Source organism: Amblyomma maculatum, chromosome 8, assembly GCF_055883805.1.
Source record: "Amblyomma maculatum isolate TAMU_Amacu chromosome 8, ASM5588380v1, whole genome shotgun sequence".
NCBI classification, from domain to species: domain Eukaryota; kingdom Metazoa; phylum Arthropoda; class Arachnida; order Ixodida; family Ixodidae; genus Amblyomma; species Amblyomma maculatum.
Window position 1 is genome coordinate 119,570,755 of NC_139351.1, and position 19,509 is coordinate 119,590,263.

Consider the following 19,509-nt stretch of genomic DNA (forward strand, 5'->3'; position numbering starts at 1 on the left):
ACCAATCCTTATCCCTGATTTTTTTTTTTCGCCTGAAAGTGTATTTAAGAAAGTACCTATAAACCGGAACTCTCTTAAGTTTTTGTCGGGAAAACGTTCAATACTAACAGCCTGCGCTACTGGAAAGCACCATGCGATTGTTGGTATTCAAGAGAGTCCGTATGAAAGGGAAAGCGAGGTTGAATGGTCAGCATGACATGTTGAGGAAGACCAGCCCTCATATGCTGTGTGGTTCTGCCTTGTATATGTCATTGCCTCTCCCTCTCTCTCTGTCTCTCTTTTTTTGGCTGACCGAAATCTTCGTCTGTGTACATGTTAGTGTGACTAACCAACCTTTCTTTTCTTCCACTTCGGGGACGCATTGGACGCCGAACGCGAGGACACGGGTTCTCCGACCGTTGCAGAATTTCGATAGAGATGAAATGATATATGGGGAGGTTTCGGTGTGATTTGCAGAAGGTTGGTAAAAAATGTATTGTCTTAAATTACAACTGAGCGATGTAGGTCTCACTCCTCTATGCTACTGGACGGATCCTCGTTCACTTGCAAACTCGCGTCGTATCCTACAACCTAACAAAGTGCTCGTGGTATAGAATTATACTCGCGTGCGTTCTGCAGCTCAAAAGTGAATTAGATGGCGGCTCTGTGTTTATATTGTAATTCAAAGTGCTCTTTTTTGTTGTTGTTGTTGTTGTTGTTGTTGATGATGATGATGCTAAATCGAGGTTTGTTTTTTTTTTTTGCTTTGCTTTGCTTTGCTTGACAAGGCACGTATGTCTCTGATGGCTGCTTGGACGCAGCTTTTCTTCGCATGATTTTGAGCAACGAGTTTATGTATTTTCATAACAGTCGTATCCGAACCAAATAAACGGATTTCATTGCATTAAGTTTAGTTTTGGTGGTTCCAGTTTAATCGAATAATGTTTGATGTCGCATTGAACTGTTCATGATGGGCACTTCTAAATAGTCGCATATCTCACGTGGCTGAAAAGACATACCGTCTTTGTCGAAAGTTGAGAGCTCAGAAGACTTGCTTGTGCCTCACAGTGTGGCTTCTGATGCATTCCCAGTCTTCCGAAACTCCTGGGAGTAAGATTTTTTTTTTTTTTTTTTTGTCCTACCTTCTCAATCGAGGGCTTCCATAAATGCTAAAGGAGCGCCACTATACGGCTTAAAAGCAGATCCCATGGGTTCTAAACTTTTGACAAAGACTGTACACGAGCCAGATTTTTTCTTTCAGCGCAGCAAACGATGCAGTACAAGAACTTTTTTAGTAGGTACATACGTGATGTTGCACTGGGTCAGATTGCCTCTTGCGCCAGCGTCTTTCAGTGCCGCGGAACTGCGGGTAATCCCAAAAGCAGGACACGCGAAAAGAATACAACCCCGGGAGCTCCGGGATCCTGGTTCTAATCTTTCGGGGCATTGGACGCGTGCGGCCTGTTCGGTACAGGCCAGCGACGAAAAAGGAGCCTGATCGGTTCCCTCCCCCCCCCCCCTCCTCCCCCCCCTTTTTTTTTTCCACGAGATTGGGCAACCATTCTCGCCGCCGCCTCGCTTGCCCTCCTTTCCACCCCCCCTTCTCAAGCGTCTCGTTCCACTGCGATAACATGCTCCCAAATTGGGAATTAGCGTTCGCTTTGTGTATGTGCGCGCTTTGGGGGGTGTTCATTCTCTATTTTTTTATTATTCGCTCTGTTTTCAGCATTCCCCTTTCCCCACTCCCCAAATCCCTTTCGACTTTCTAGCCTGATTTCACGGATTATTTCTCTTTCCTTCTTTCTCAGCTTACTTTTTCTATCTTTCTTTATTTCCCTCTCTTTTCTATTCCTTTCGGAGCACTCTTGTTTGATAACATCCTCCGTGATGGTTCGTATTATTAATAGGCCTTTAGCATCCTCGGTCTCCCCGCGCTGGAAGGGGTCTGTTTCGCATTAACTGAAACAAGCGGGCCCGCTTCCAATATTGTTAATACACGATAACGCTGATGTATATACCGTGTTATACGATACTTGCTTCGTGTGCAGCCGCTTTCCCCGGAGAGGCATTTCGCTCGGCAGCTTTCCTTTTTTCTTTTTTTCGGAAAGGTGGGGGGGGGGGGGGGGGGGGGGGAGGCATCGGCTTCTATGTGTGCGTTCGACGGCAGGGAGCCCACGTACGTCGCTATCGGCGGGTTCGCTGTTTCAGCGACGGCGCCCAGCCGCACTTAACGGGAGATAAAGGAAGGCGGCTGTTCGGAGGCGCGTAAGGTAGGCGCCATTGCGTTGCATCACCATCAACAACACTCGGCGCTGCGTCGGCATCCGGCGTTTTTACCTCACCATGCGTGAGCAGACAGGGATGGGAAACGGAGGGGCTTGGGAGATGTGGGGAGATAGGGATTCACTGGAACCAGCGTAAGGATATGAATAAGGCATATCTTCATAATATCCCCACCGTGAGTCGCATTTCAAGGAGAGCTGCACGCGATCGTGTTTCTTCTTGCACTTCTTCGATGTCTAGTCTCCCCTTACGTAATTGTGCGGCGCCGGGGAGTCTGATTGTTTCGAACATGCGACGGTCATGAATTCACCTCTGTACGCCTTGCCCATATCCGACGGTCGGCACACTCTTTCAAGCACGCTCGCCCCAACATCGAGCGATAAGGATGCGCGCAGCTCTCTCGTTATTAAGGCTTAATGACGGCCCTGCCAGACACGTTATACGCGCTTATAGATGGTTATTGTTTCAAGAGGGTTTCAGTCGGAGCTGCGATCCTTACCGAATTCATCCGTATTAATTTAGCGCGGCCCGCGCAGTTCCTTTAATGTGCGCCGATATCTTACATCGACTATAAAGGTTGTGGATTTTACGCGTTTTTCTGCGGCTTTTACCGATGCTGGACTGTGTGCGGCTGTTAATTTCGGAAGCCTTTACCGAAGCAACGTGCTTACCACAAGTAACAGCCGTCCCACACGTAAGCGTTAGCAAGCAACTGAGAGCACCAGGCGCTCTTGCAATTACCCATGTGGTTATAGCGCGCGGGCGGGCAGTATCCAGAGTGTATCAGATTAGGAGAACGAGAGAGGGAGGAGCGCTCCGAAAATTGCGCACTTTAATTGGATAAAAATTCTAGCGAGCACAATGTTTCTTCTTCTAACGAAAAAATTAATTCTATTTCGCTACTCCATATAATTCCCATTCATATCAGTGCAATTTTGAAGGCGATTGATCCACTTTTGAAAGCAGTCTTGAAATGCTTCTTTCGTTCGCTCTTCCAGTACCGCGCGGGGTGTATTTTCAACTGACGTAGCTTTTTCCCTAGCACGTTGACCTTGAATTTGGAGAATAGTATCCGCTCGTAGGTAGACCTCAAAGTAGTGTGTAAAGCGGAGGCTGCACAGAAGAAAAAATCCGAGAACACTTTGGCGACTAAGGTGACGAAAGGCGAAAGCCTGAGTGCTGCATTCTGCTACGTGATTTTACCGGGTGCGCTGCATTAATTAGTAATTGATTGCGCGACTGACACATATAGCTTAATTAATTAGACATTCATTGATCATTGATTGGCATCTGGTTATATAAGAAGGCATTTATTAGCAATCATTAATTTTGCAAATGTCACTAATTAGCAACTACTATTTAATTAGTAATTAATTCAGTATTATTTAATTAGTCATTGATTAATAGTTGATCATCGATTAACATACGTCCATACACGGTGACATTAATAGGTAATAATTACGCAACTATCACTATTTATTAAATAATAAATAATTAGTTGTTAATTAGTAATTGATTATTGGTAAGCATATGGCTATATAAGACACGCATTCGCGAATAATGTGGTGGTTATTGGTCGAGACCTCTATGACGTCATCCCGTCTCGACCAATCAGAGCCGCCGCAAAAGCGTGACACTTTTGCTGACAACAACGATGAGGCAATAAAAAAAATAGCGGTCGTTCACACGTTAAAGTGCGTTGATTTTTCGTTTACAGTGTCGATCAGCTGTACATTTCGCTTATGCAACTGCAGCTTTCACGTTGCATATATGGCGTAGTCGTCGACCGTTTAAAAGCATTGCAGCGCCGCCTAGCATACATAAAGCCTATATTTAACCAAGCCGTATGAATGTGCCTGCGTGGCCTAGGGATAATGTGAATGCAAGGATATTCTTATTCTGTATTCTGTGGCATTTCGGCTGGCTGATTCTGATGTTACCATCATATACGAAAGTAGGGACCCGAGTTGACAGCTCCTGTCAAACGTAATGTCAGGCAGCCGTATGTCTGGTCAGTGCGTGGCCATGTCAGCTGTCAGCTACCGCCTGCAAAGCGCAATTCTCGTGATTTTTCGCTCACAACGGCAACGTCGACGCCAAATTTCTGGCGGACAGGGCCTTTAACGCCGACGTGTTATTAAGAGCTTTAGTTTACCGTGATCCGCGATCCGCCACCGTGACCCTCTACCGCGCGTGGGCGGGGTGCATAAGCTGATTGGTGCCGACGCGGCAGGTCTATGTGCCGCCATCCGGTATGTGGCGCCATCTATCGGCGTCAATGGGATCTGGGCATGCGCAGTGGAACGCGCGTTGGAGGATCACGGCAGCAGATCGCGGATCACGGTAAGCTAAAACTCTGTAATGTTACGAGCATGTAGTCTGGTAAGTGACAAACACCGGGTCCCATGCACACCCCTTATTAAGCATCGTGACCGTAAAAAGAAAAAAAAATTACAAAGATGCCTCTGGCAGGTGGTAGTTGGCATGTGACATTGCCGCGAATGTGATTGGTCTACTGGTTGTGTGACGTCACGAGGTAAGATCGGATATTCGAGTTGGAAGGTGGTATCAACTCGGGCGGCTCTTTTGACATGGAGGAGGGAGATGAGACTCGAAAAGACCGGAACCCTTGCACATCCCCGTTCGGAGCCTTGCAGTCTCGACAAAATCGCGAGCATATACCTCTGGGAGGTGACATTTGGGAGAGTCCACTTCTATAACCACGAAGGAATCGTGGTCCCTTTGCGTTCGAAACCTTCACCTGAAAGAAGTGTAGACAGCTACAGGCCATCCTACAACGTCTAGGTCACCGGAAATTGACACTGCACAATTCAGAAACAGGAATTAATGCATGTGTCCATTTCTCTACACATGCGATAGCAAATCATGTATCATGGTATAGAAGACTAATGCTCTCTCCTGTATGAAAAATGAATCTCATTGATCGTCTGTGTTTGTGTTTTTTTGTTGCTGTTGCTCCACTGTGTGGCTTGCTTGCATGCTTCCGTTCTTTCTTCCTTTCTTTCTTTTTCTCTTTATTTTCTTTCATTTCGCTGTTACTCTCTCTCTCGCTCTTTCTTTTTTTTTCTTCCTTGCTTCCTTGCTTTCTTTCTTCATTTCTTTTCCTCGCTTTAGAGCGATGCTTATTCCGCCCTACTACCCGGCGGTAATCTCTTCGTTTGAACTTAATACAGTACAGAGGGCTGTTGTGGCAGCGCTGAAAATGGACTACGTTGTTTTTTTCGTTATGGGGATGATTTCGTTACTGGTCGTTTTCTCAAGGAGAGGTTCAAGACACGCTGATCTCTTCAAACTTTCTGTGTTGACGTCGTTTTCTTTTTCTCGGCAATCTCAGACGCACTCTGGAATGTTCGTCGACGATGACTGTTCGTGCTTTTAAACCATTTCATACACCGTTCTACCTCCATCCGGAGGACATGCAGTAGGTTTCCTTCCTTTTTTTTTTTATGGATAGTTGGTAGTACTTGTCCATGCTATGGTCACGGCTGGCGAGTACACCCTGCCGTGCTGACTTGTTTTGTTGTGTATATTTTTTTACACCGGGCGTAGGGTGGGGGGGGGGGGGGGGGACTCAAGCCAAAAGGACACGCGATAAAGCTTCCGCTCTGTGTTGTTCGAACCGTGCGAGCAACCAATGGCTGAGCTCGAGCTAAGCCATCAACGTTTCCACGTTAGAGAACCGAAAAGTACAAATAAATAAAACGGAGATCAAAAGCGTACATGTGAGCAAGTTAGTCTCATGAAAAAAGAAAAAAAAAGACAAAAATATGGTAATGGACAAAGCGGCAAGGGAGGCATTCCTCTGCGACGAGTTATAAAAGGCAACAATAAAACGAAGAGACGGAACATTAGGGGCGCGAAAGGGACAGTGCTGTGTCGTGGTCGCCAGCAGCTCAGTGCATACATGACCCAAGAGGTGGCGCAAACGTTTGTCCTTTTGTGTTCCTTTCGTATTAACTCCCCGCCGCGGTTCGCGTGATCCCAAGTTTAAACACACGCACTTTTTTTTTTTATTCCTTCATCTTTCTTCCTCTCAAGCTCTGCATGTTCGTTCATTCGGTACCGGCAAGTTCGTCCTCCTTTGTTTGCCTCTCCGCAGTTTTCTGGTCGTGGACGGTTTCCAACGGCCAACATTATGCCCATCTTTCTTCGCGCTATTTGATGCGCTTAGAGCTCACGCGCGTGCACCTCTCTCTCTCTCTCGATTCTAGCCCGGAACGATCCAGCGTTTTTTATTCTTTTTTCTCTCTCTCCACTTTTCAACGGAGCCCTTTGTTTCGGTGCGGCGCGTATTCGAGGGTCGTCCTGCCTTCCTACTCTTCGTTTTTGTTTGAGCCACGTAACAGCGTCCCCGCCACCGTGTACGTGCATCGTGCGCGCTTGTGGTTTCGCCGTCCTGCATGTGCGTGTTCGTGCGCGCGTACCGCTGTTTGTGAATGCCTTTATTCTCGCCTCTGGCGACATGCACCCGTCCGAGCACGCACATGTGCGCTTACGGGTGAAGCATCTGCAAGGAGCAGCCGACCGCGGCGTGCTGACGGGTACGCGCAAGCAGCGGCCGGATCGGAACTGAAAAGAAAAAGTGAAGCGAAGCGTACTCGCAACTGAGGTTTTCTGTAGATGCCTCCGTTTCTCATTGCTTTCTCTTTTTTTTTTTGTTCTTTTTTTTTCTTTTCCAGTCGCTGCTCACTAGTAACGTTGCCGCTGCTGGTGTTATTTCCATCGGCTCACTTGTGCGCGTGTCTTTGGCGTTCTCATATCGCGAATGGGAATCGCGGCTCTTGGGGAAAGCTGTGGGTGGGCTCGGCGGGGCGTGCAAATCCGGTTTTTGCGCCCGGCGGCTTTTCCTTATTTAATTACGCGTCGCGCTCTCTCGTGCCCTCCTTCTTCTTACTCACCTCCGATAGAGATAGGGGGGTGAAAAAAAAAAATATTTTTTTGGTGAACCAGAAGCGAACGATGCCAGAGGATGTGGAGAAGGATTGGAGGGCAGGGTGCCAGGGCGAGTCGCGGAATCCGGAGTGAATGGGCTTGCACAGAGCGAGTGACCTGTTTGGCGCGGAACATAAATAGGATATATTTGTGATGCACGATAATTTTTGTTTTGGATTATTGGGATAATAGTCGTGATGAATTTTATAATAATGTGAAATTTTGAGTAGATATAAATCAATAATAAGCTGCAAGACATGTTGCTTTTAATGTAATTGTTTGTACCGTCTTGCACCTGCTTGGCAGGGGACAGCGGCAAAGCGATTCACTGCTACTTCTGGTCAAAGGGTTAGTGACGTTAGTTGCTCGGGGCACCTTGTGATGACCTGTAACACGAACTGTAATATTTCGTTGTCACACAGTATTACTCGTAAGAGACCTGTGCTGCCATCCACCCATTGCGCATGCGCCGATCGCGCCGAAAGCGCGAGCGCAGATTTCCAAAAGGGCGTATCGACAGCTAGAATGCATTTGGCCTAATTGGACTCATTTCTGCATGCTCACTGTCAGCAATAAAGCAAAATAAGCACTGTTGTGTGTAAAGAGGGGCTGCAAAAATGTGGGTAATGGGATGAAGTCGGATACATACTCAGTAACTAAATGTCCCTCAAGGGAAAGTCTGAAACCGGTGGCGTCAACTTACCATCACGAAACTGGCTCTGCAGGAACAGACCGTGCGTTCAGGTGGCGGATTCAGTCCGCAATCTACTGTGATACGCGCTCTCCTAATCCGATCCAGCAATCACATGGTTACGCGCCGTACCTCTCTCACCTCTATTCCGCCTCCACCCGTCATATCTCATCTGTCACCTCCTATCCTCTTTTCGTGTTCTCTATCATTCCTCCTGGATTTCTTTCTCTCCACTTGGCCGCCTACCTACTCAGGCAAGACGGACGAACAGAGAAATTTTGTAGCGAAGGCTACATTATGCTAGCCTTGAGCATTTCGCCGGTTCCTGAAAAGGGGTGGCCTGTTTGAAAGAGCGCCAACCGGGGTCTCTCCTTTCATGTGGGAGGTTGACATCAGAATCAGCCTGCCATGATACTTGAATTTACGCTACCCCTATGCCACGCAGGTATGTTCATAAAAGGCGTGGAAGTGGGTTCTGCATAGAACGCCGGCGTACTTTGATGCGTTCAACGGAACGCTGGTTGAGTTCGATGCAACGCTCGGTCGCCTGCAGCCGAAGCTTTCGCTCCACATTCGGTTCAGCAGCGTTGAACCCCTATATATGTTTTTCCAAAATACGAATGCCCCGCCGGGATGGTGCAGTGGTAAGACGCCCGACTACTGTGCCGGAGTTCCCGGGTTCGAACCCGACCACGGCGGCTGCGTTTCGATGGAGGCGAAACGAAGTGGCGTCCGTGTGCTGTGCGATGTCAGCGCACGTTAAAGATCTCCAGGTGGTCGAAATTATTCCGTAGCCCTCCACTACGGCTCCCCTTTCTCTCTTTCTACTTTCACTCCCACCTTCATCCCTTCCCTTACGGCGCTGTTCAGGTGTCCACAGAGCAAGTGTGACAGATACTGCGCCTTTCCCTTCCTGTGAACCAATTATCATTATCATTATCCAAAATACGATTCTTAGCCGGAGTGGTGCAGTGGTAAGACGCCCGACTACTGTGCCGGAGTTCCCGGGATCGAATCCTGGCCTCGGCGGCTGCGTTTCGATGGAGGCGAAACAAAGAGGCGTCCGTGTGCTGTGCGATGTTGTTGTTGTTGTTGTGGCTGTAGGAAGAATGAAAAGAAAATGCACGGGCCTGCTACTGGCTCTGTAGCTGAGCCACCTCCGCTGCCTCGTGCAGATAGAAGAGGATATAAAGAAAGAAAAGCAAGAGGGAAAGAAAGGCGCGCGCCGCAACAACAGCCGTCGTCCACCACCAGCGGTGGCGTGTGCAATGACGGCCTACAACAGATAAAAATTCGGTGCCAGGCCAGCCCCCGCCGCAAGCAGCGGTGACCCACCTGCACCAGCCCCATCAGGGCAGAGCGCTGTGCGATGTCAACGCACGTTAAAGATCCCCAGGTGGTCGAAATTACTCTGTAGCCCTCCACTACGGCCCCCCTTTCTCTCTATCCACTTTCACTCCCACCTTCATCCCTTCCCTTACGGCGCGGTTCAGGTGTCCACAGAGCAAGTGTGACAGTTACTGCGCCTTTCCCTTCCTATGAACCAATCAACCAATCAAGCTTACTCGATCGTTATAATAAAACAGCCAACTTGTCATAACAAAGGTACTCATTCGATACTGTTACACCATAGTGGTGTAAGCGTGCACAGGAACACAACAGATTATTTCGAAATAATTTGTTCGGTTTGGTTTATATGGTTGAACATCTCAAATGCGGGCCAACGCAATACAATAGCGAATGTGTCTGGTGCGGAGACACTGCTACACTATACCACACAACATGGGGATGTAGGGCTAGCCCCATAATGCCTAAAATAGATAGCCCTAGTCCTGAGCACTAGGAGGACCTTCTCGCCGACTCGGACGCACAGCATCAGCTCATGCTGGTGCAGCGGGCCAGAGCCGCTGCTGAGGCCAACGGACTCCTGGGCGGAGGACTGCCGACTACTGCTCTTTCCTAACCCACTACCCCTAACCCCAATTTCCCCAATAAAGTTTATCAATCAATCAAACAACATATCAAATCGACTCAGGCTATAAGGGATGCTATAGTGGAAGGCTCCGGAAATTTCGACCACCTGGGGTTCTTTAACGCGCACTGACATCGCGCAGAACACAGACGTCTTTCCTTTCGGCTCCATCGAAAAGCGACCGCCACTGACGGGATTTGATCCCGCGTCGCTGAATTCCGCAGTCGAGCGCCGTGAGCAGTGAGCAGCCGCGGCGGGGTTCTTTAATTAATTGAACAAATAGGTGCAGGTGACCGACTAGATCAGCATTGAAAGAATCACCAGTCACTGGAAACGCGCCTCAGGCAGCGAAAAAGAATCCTGTGCTCTTAAACTTGCTTTGATACATTACATGTGTATTTTTCTCTTTTTTCTGTACCTACATTTCTACCGATCTGTCGTTTTTGTATGCACCTGGGTTATTTATCTACTTGCTCTTATTTTAGCATTTTGTGTTTAATAGCGGATCTGTATTGTTTTTGTTAAAGCCCGTAAGTGCACTTACGGTATCCTGATTCAATAAAGAAATAAATAAAGCAACATTATCAGCAAGCTTCTTCGTTCTATTTTATAATAACTGTAAGAAAAAAGAAACATTTATCCACGTACTTCTAATTAAAAATGATATTCAATAACCGATCACTTGCATGGTATCAATACTGCTAGACCCATTGATCAACTAAAAATGTGTTTTGAAGCGACAAATAACATTTCTGTTTACAATAGACTGTAAGCCACTTTTCCAAAGCTCTGTGATGGATGTGTGACCATATGAATCATGAACTTCACATGCGCTGTTGGCGTCCTATGATATGCGTTAACGGCATTCTGTTGAGTATGATTATACTGCTTCCTCGTTAAGAAAACCAACGTTTGCGCTAAGCGGGGTCCGCGTGAGCGGCGCTCTTTCGTTCCAGTGTCGCGGTTGACGCCGGCGCTTGACTCCATGCCTTGACCGGGTGCGCTGCGGCAGTCCGCTTAATTAATGGTCAACTCCGATGTTTTTTCATCATTTTGTGTTTTTAGTTGAATTACATTCCTCGGTATGTCCTGACTCCAACACACAAAAAAAAAAAAAAACCGTTTTTCGAAATTTCAATTAGAAGTATTTTTAGAAAAGAAAAACAGCAAATCGAAACCGAAACTGCTTTCACGGCCAGAAACGACGTCCCTGTTGACGAAATGATGACGTCATACTCAGTATCAGAAAAACACTCGTACGTGCGTTGGATGGTGAAAATAAAGTATGGAAATCGTGACGCGCACTGCATAAAATGTCTGAGGTAGTTCAATATAAGCCTCACAATTTCATATTCACGCGGGAAGTGGACAGAAAACCGTTATACTGTTTGTGACGTCAGAAACTCAGTGTTGCCCGCAGCAATACTCTCAACTTAGGCCATGAAAACGGCATATTTTAAAGCCGTTTTGCGCGTGAACGGATTATTGTACGGCGCCCAAATTTTGTAGAATGCGTCAGGACGGAGAGGAGAACCTATGGTAAAATTTTTATTAGAATATTCGAATGTGAAAAAACCTCCGGACTTGCCCTTTAAGCGGGCTTCTCGGCCGATCCCCGTCAGCTCATCGCGCGTGTCGCGCCACAGAGCAACGACCGTTGCCGTCATCGTCATTGCCCGTGTGCACACGAGCCGTTCAAGGGCCCGGGGCGTGTTCTCTTTTGGCACCGTAATTATTTCATTCGTTATGAGCCGGCGCCTTACCGACATCGGTGGCCTGCAGAATAAAAATTAAAAAAAAAATCCCTTGATCGCATACGTTTATTTCGGTGTCATTGTCGGCCGTGGCCAGCTTCCCGCTAGTCATCAGTGCTACTTGCACTGTGAAGAATGTCTAAAAGTTGTGCCCAAAATATGATGAGTATAGGAGCTCTTCAGCCCGGTAGAGACGCACCGAGAACGTTTAGACCGAAACATTTAGATTTTTGTGTCGGTTAGGGCCCTTTTCAGTTGCGGTCCCCTGGTTTTGAGGTGAATATTATCCTTTACTGCGTTTAAAATATCTCATCGCTGAGAAAACGTGCGCTGATTTGCAACAGTGGTATGCGATAAATTATTTCTGAAAAGCATGGGTAGCGGATCATGAGGCTTGCAGGTCACACAGTCCGGTTAGGTTAGGTATAGCCTAGTGTGGCATTGGCAAATGTTTCTGCATTGCTACTGCCATGTTCGCTTTTTCTCTGGTGAGCGTTGCGCAAAGGTTATCGAGGCGTCAGTATCAAACAGCAGATCCAAGTATATCACTCGAGAACGCAGTCCGAGAGTTTCGCCTGGATGTTCTTGGTCATATGGTAAACGCTATTCTGCTCGCTATCTGCAATCGTTCCGACAGAAGCGAACCCAGAGCTGTACTGACACATTCATTGCGTGATGACACAAATACCTCTTGGATGAGGGAACTCCACAATCTTGCAGTGGAACTGCCGGGGGTACCATAGGAAGCGAGCTCTATTACAGCTACATATAGACCAAAAAACGGAGAAACCCATAGCTATTATGATACAAAAAACCGGTAAAAGCCTGACCAAATTATTAGGCTACCAAAGCCTTAGCAGCGACACAGGATACAAATCCAGAATCACAACATTCGTAAAAAGAAACATAGCCGCCACCAACCACAAAATCACGTCTCGTGATATAGAAGCGGTCTTAACAAAACTCATTACCGCAAGGAAAGATCAAAGGAGCATCTTCCTCTTAAACATATACTGCTCACCGAGGCAAAAGAAAGTTAGGGTCCAAGCTCTATTTCGCAAGGCTTTGGAGGCGGCAGGAAACAACCCCCTAGTAATAGCGGGGGATTTCAATGCCACCCACCAAAAATGGGGCCACGTTAGGCAAGACCGTAAAGGTAGACAATTATGGGAGGGTATACAAACGTTACGGCTAACACTGCATACCGATCCCAGCGTGCCCACACGCACGGGCAATAGCGTCAGTAGGGACACCACCCCCGACCTAATTCTAAGTAAAAACATAGACACAGTGAGCTGGAAAAATACTGAGCAAAACTTAGGGAGCGATCACTTTATCATAACGCTCACGCTAGGCTAAGGAGTCAAAATTAGACGACTTAAACAACCAAAAATTACAGAATGGGAGGGACAAGTTCAGGCAGATAAGAGGAACCAAGGTAGTCGGATGCATCACCGACATAGACAATTTGTTCGAAACACTTAAGAAACAGGCGGAAAAAACATCAACCACCCTAGAGGAAGAGGATGCACCACCAAGTCTTGGTAGTAAACTTCTAAACATGTCGAATAAAAAACATGACCTGGAAAAGAGGCTCAAGGCACAAATATGGAACCGTAATATCAGGAGAGAGCTAGCCCGGCACAACAGAGAAATAGAAATACACGCCATAAAATTAAAAAAAAAAAAAAACGTGTGGCAGATGCGATTACATGGAACGAGGCATGAGCATTTCCAAAACATGGAATATCCTCAGACATCTGCTGGACCCGGACAAATCAAAGATGCAGGCAATTATAAACCAAATCAAAGTTAAACACGCGTTCGAGGGATCGGACGACCAGCTAATTAACAAATCGAAGCATATTTTGGCCGAGCAGAGACCGAGACGTTACCAACGGGACAACCCAACCTAGACTTAGACGCTCCCATCACGAAGGCTGAAGTCCAAGCTGAGATGGGCTTAAAACGAGATCGGCCCTAGGCCTCGACGGGATTACACAGTCCTTAGAAACCTAGATGATGAATCAATCACGGCCTTAACGGAATACACGAATAAGATGTGGGAGGACGGAAAACTACCACAAGCGTGGAAAAGAGCTATCTTAGTTCTCATAACCAAACCAGGCAAACCACAGAAATTAGAAAACCTGAGACCCATCTCGCTAACCTCTTGCGTGGGAAAGCTGATGGAACACGTAATACAAACAAGACTCACTAGGTACATGGAATAAGAGAACCTCTAGCCACATGAGATGGTGGGCTTCAGCCCAGGCTTAAGCACACAGGACGTGATGCTGAGACTTAGATATATCATAAATCAGGGTTCTTCAGACACAAAGACTATTTTCTGTCTGGACCTGGCCAAAGCATTCGACAATGTCAAACATAAGGCAATACTCGAGGGACTCCAAGAGACCGGGATTGGCGAAAAAACGTACAATTACATCAAAGACTTCCTCTCAGACAGGGAAATAACCATGAGTTTCCAGAACGTCAAATACCTTACAGTCACACTAGGAAGCAAGGGAACACACCAATGTTCCGTCCTTCCCCCTTTCTTTTTAACACAGTGATGAGGGGATTACCCCCATTACTAAACTAGATACGAGACCTAAAATTCTGCATGTAAGCGGATGATATAAATCTCTGGGTAAATAAGGGCAGCGACGCAGGGATAGAAAGTAAACTACTAACCGCCGCGGACGAGGTAGTCAAGTACGCTGTCGAAAGAGGCCTATCCTGCCCGCCTATATACAACCCGAAAAATAAGAAGGGTAAAGCAGACATAAAGATAAATGTAGGAAACTCCTCTGTACCTCAAGTATAGGAAATCAGAATATTAGGAATGGTCCTTCAAGCGAAAGGCCAGAACACAGACACCATAAAGAAACTGGAGAATTACGCGGCACAAGTCACGGGCATCTTCAGAAAAGTAGCGCTCAAAGGCCACGGTCTCAAGAACGCAGTTTACTGAGGATGACACAGGCTTACGTTATCAGCCGTATATGTTATGCCACACCTTTCCTCAACATCAAGAAAGCTGAACGTGACACAGTGGACACTACAATTAGGAAATGCGCCAAGCGAGTACTAGGTGGACACCTAGTACTCGCTTCCGTATCCACCTCCGTATCCGCTTCCCGCTTCCCCCGCCCCGCTTCCCGCTTCTGCTTCCCGCTTCCCCCCCGCTTCCGTACCCGCTTCCGTATCCACCTCGATGGAGAAGCTGGAAAAAATGGGGATACACAACACATGTCAAGAGCTAACTGAGGCGGTCCGCATCCAACGAACTATAATAAAGAACGTAGAGAACATAGATCAAAAGCTATTGCAAAAAAAAAGAAAAATGAAACACAAGGCAGCCGAAGACGTAGCATATGTCGACGCATCGTACGGAAGGCATGGAGCGGCAGTGTCGGTGGTAGTAGATGGAAATGGCTTACCAAAAATTGCGGCCTCAACACGCACTCATAACACGAGCACAGCTGAAGAGGTTTCAATAGCGCTCGCTTGCGTTGGCACGCAGGCAAAAGTAGTCATGCGACAGCAAAGTGGCTGTCTGGAATTTCGGAAAAGGAAGGGTTTCGGAGAAGGACAAAACCATCCCCCTTGCTAACCCCATTAATCGAACAGTCTCCATCATATGGATACCTGCACATGAATCTGTCCCTGGCAACAAAGCTGCACACTTGCTAGCCCGAGATCTCTACCACCGGGCGGCAGTGGAACAGCCCGACTGCAGGGGAATAAAAGATTGTGCCATAACATACAATGAAATCACTCAATGCTACAAATTAAATCGAAAGGGCTACCCACCCCCGGATCGGTCTATCTCTAACAATGAGGCGCGCATTTGGAGGCGGTTGCAAGCCTTGCTAAATAACTCGGGGGACGAATTGCAAAGAATGATTGATGACCTAGACAGGAAAAGTAAAAAAGTAGGCTTGAAAATCAATATGCAGAAGACTAAGGTAATGCTCATTAGCCTAGGGAAGGAACAGCAGTTTACGTTAGGTAGCTAAGCACTGAAAGTAGTAGGCCAATATATCTATTTAGGACAGGCAGTAGCCGCAGATTCGGACCATTAAAGGGAAATAACAAGGAGAATAAGGCTAGGATGGAGCGCATTTGGTAAGCACTCCCAGAGTATTACTAGCAGCTTACCGGTATCGCTCAAGAGGAAAGTGTACAACAGTTCCATCTTAACCTGTTCTCAACTATGGGGCTGAAGCCTCGAAGCTAGCAAAGAGGGCCTTACTTAAGTTGAGGACAACGCAGAGGGCTATGAAAAGAAAAATGGTAGGGATAACGTTAAGAGATAGGAAACGTGCAGAGTGGGTCGGAGAAATAACTTAAGTCACTGACATTCTAATGGAAATCAAGAAGAAGAAATGGGCATGGGCAGGACATGTAGCACGAAGAAAGGATAACCGGTGGTCGCTTAGGGCAACAAACTGGATTCCAAGGGAAGGGAAGCGTAGCAGGGGGCGGCAGAAAATTAGATGGGCGGATGAGGCTAAGAAATTCGCAGGGGTCATGTGGATGCAACTCGCACAGGACCGGAATAATTGGAGGAATATGGGAGAGGCCTTCGCCCTGCAGTCGGTATAGTCAGGCTGAGGATGATGATGATGACAAGCCGGAAAATACACCTGCCCGGTCTGGATCTTCCTGACACAGACCGGGGAGTAAGAAGGTTCGAAATGTAAAAATTGCGGCCAAAAAGGCACACTAGATCACATTAGTTGACAATGCGCCGACTCCCCAGGCGCCGGCATGAAGATTAACATAGTAGAGAAGCCTGGGAGGTTTGGCTGCGGAGCGGAGATCCCGCCGTTCAGCAGCAGGCCATCTGCCTGGCGGCTGAGGCCGTGAAGAACTCCTGTACCTTCACTAATCCTCAGTCTGAGGAGCTCCTCCCGACCCCCCCCCCCCCCCGCCCCCTTAACCTGCGTGCCGGGGGCGGGAAACGGAGAGCCCCTTTTTGATGGAAAATAAAAGTTTGCATTCATTCATCTGTCGTGCAGCGTACCTTCTAGGCAGTAGCAGTTGTCTCCCTCTTCTTTCTCTCTCTCCTTTTCTCACTCTCTACAACGATGTTAATGGCGGCGTTTCCATATTTCAATGTCGCAGTGCCGGTGAGCGTGGAGGTGTCGCAAAGCGTGGTAGAGGCGACGGTCAACTCCTCCGTGACGCTGTCATGCCTCGCTACGGGCCACCCGAAGGTCACCACTCTGCTCTGGTCCCGGGCTTCGGACGACGAGGACGATTCGGCCGCCGGCAACGCCACCACGAGCGCCGAGGACAACCGTCTGCTCGAGAGCACAAACGTCACGCAGGTAGGGTCACTCTACACGCAGTGGCTTTAACGATGATGATGGTGATGATGATGATTTATTGCCTCTACCCTTCGTCGTATCGGGCGGGCACCGTGTTGGTGCCGCAGTCGTTAAAAAAAAACGCAGGGTGTTAATCAGTGCCCTCTCGTGGAAACAAAGCGAACGAGTCGCCACTTCTCTTGCAACCCACTCGAATTCAAACCTCCAAAAAGCGCTATTATTCTTGTTGATTTAATTAAAAACTGCTGCTAGCTTGGAGGCCAGGCTTTCACAGTTTTTCTTGCCGCTCGAAATACGCCATTTCAGGGTGGTGTACGTAGAATTTATTGACCGATAAATTTAGGCTTTTCACTTTGCTGCAGAGCATAACAGTGTAGCTAATAGAGGTCTCCTTTTTTTTTTTTATGGAAAGAAGAGGTGGGAAGGGGGGGAGCAGTTTCAGAGAATCGCGCATGCACCAGCAAAAAAGTTTAGTCTGTTTGGCACGAAAGTGTAAGAATAAAAAATCTGAGATAAATTCGTTATGTCAGAAACGAAGATTCAAGGTTACGGACCCCTTCACGTTGTACTTTCAAACCAGCAGAAAAAAAGAAATCAATTTTTCTCTAGAAGTGTTTCGGACCGCGGGAAGTCTGGGAGTAACCTGGATGCGCTGCTGGTGTGCACGGAATCGTTCACATGTTTACAGAGGCTCGGAGAGCAGCGGGTCTCCTCACCAACGGCGCTTAAGAGCCAGCCCGTATGGGGCACTCATCTTTTTGCGCATTAAAATGAGGTGAAATGACATCATCATTTCGCTCAGAGCTGTCGCTTGCAACAGCGATATCTAGTACCGAAGTGTCGCGTGAGCACCACCAATGCTGAGCAGGCTCGGAGGGAGACGAAGGGTTCCCCTCCGATCGCCATGATTGCTCCGCTTTTACAGGTTTCGTGCGAAGTTAAAAAATACTCGCTCTTAAGCTGAGGAAAGAAACTTTCCGAAACTGAAGTACAATCCTTTTGTGACGTTTTGGATGGCATCACTTGCTTGGAAGAGGCTCGCTTAACCCACACAGTCATTTCGCATCGTTGTTCAAATGCGAAACATTTTATTGGGCACCATAGAGAAAGAACTAAGAAAGAGTCCTAAACGTCTTAATAAGCTCGCAATGGAGGCAACTAATACAAAATTGATACAGCCAAGAAAGGTACAATAGCATCGTACTAATTAATAGATAAATGTTACCGGGGATAATGCAATCGTGCAGTAATCCAACAGGCACAATGGAGCAACGTCGAAGTATGCCTAAAGGAATGGATTATTCGTTTTAAACAAAATGTTCTACACATTTTAGACGTGAATGACAGCACAAGTAAGAAAAGTGGATATGACAATTCATTCGGAAGCTAACTTACTTTAATCGACACTCCTGTCCAGATGGCAGGAGGGCGTTCACGCTCGGTCCCAAGACCTGTGCGAACGTTTCTCCAATTACGGAAACTTCAGACTCAGAGTGCGTGGCCGGCCTGCAACTAGGACCCGCCTTGACGCAATTCCTCGTTACTCCCCTTAGCGTTTGTGTCGCGCGTGTCTCCTGCTCTGCTCGCTGCGTGGCGCTCTAAGCCTGACTTCTCCCCTGCTTCGGCGCGCGCACAGGTGTCCGAGGTCCAGTACCGGGCGCAGCTGACGCTTGAGTCCCTCCAGAGGCGGGACAATGGCACCTACGTCTGCTACGCGGGCAACGAGTACAACATGACCATGGCGCTGCAGGATGTACTCGTCCTGGGTGCGTATTAAGTGTTAACAGAGTGAGTGAGTGAGTGAGTGAGTGAGTGAGTGAGTGAGTGAGTGAGTGAGTGAGTGAGTGAGTGAGTGAGTGAGTGAGTGAGTGAGTGAGTGAGTGAGTGAGTGAGAGTGAGTGAGTGAGTGAGTGAGTGAGTGAGTGAGTGAGTGAGTGAGTGAGTGAGTGAGTGAGTGAGTGAGTGAGTGAGTGAGTGAGTGAGTGAGTGAGTGAGTGAGAGTGAGTGAGTGAGTGAGTGAGTGAGTGAGTGAGTGAGTGAGTGAGTGAGTGAGTGAGTGAGTGAGTGAGTGAGTGAGTGAGTGAGTGAGTGGAGCGAGCGAGCGAGCGAGCGAGCGTTTTTGTGCTCTAAGCACGTGCACATCCTGAGACGCAGAATGCACCGAAGGCCACACCGTGCACGCGACGGTGAAGCAGCACGCCGGAAAGCCGAAGAATGATCGTGTAACAGCTTGCTACTAAAGGTTATTGGAGCAAAACACCAAGTCATATCACTGCCCTTCCGTGGCACATATGATAAATTCGATCAATTAGTCTGTGCTGTCTATTGCTCCTTTCCTGAGATGGGCATTTTCAGATTCACCATTAGAATAACGAACCACCACTGAATTGACCAGAGTTGTTTTCTTCCTCCTGCGCAATAGCCGACGTCATCGTATGCTCATTCTTCTTTGACTGAATGCAGACAGTACTTATTAATGCGACACACAAGAAAACCAGACACAGGCCACAGTCAACACCGGCTGTGCTGGCTTGC

The 19,509-nt window shown here is 47.6% G+C and overlaps 1 protein-coding gene across 1 annotated transcript in view; it reads left to right on the plus strand.

Annotated features, from left to right (window-relative positions):
* LOC146182322 (tyrosine-protein phosphatase 69D-like) overlaps nucleotides 1-19,509 on the plus strand; it is an 87,944-nt gene that overhangs the window by 37,759 nt on the left and 30,676 nt on the right. Inside the window, exons 3-4 of the mRNA XM_084575929.1 lie at nucleotides 16,769-16,974; nucleotides 18,611-18,740. Of these exons, the coding sequence (XP_084432055.1) occupies nucleotides 16,769-16,974; nucleotides 18,611-18,740 (336 nt within the window). The remainder of the gene's footprint in view (nucleotides 1-16,768; nucleotides 16,975-18,610; nucleotides 18,741-19,509) is intronic.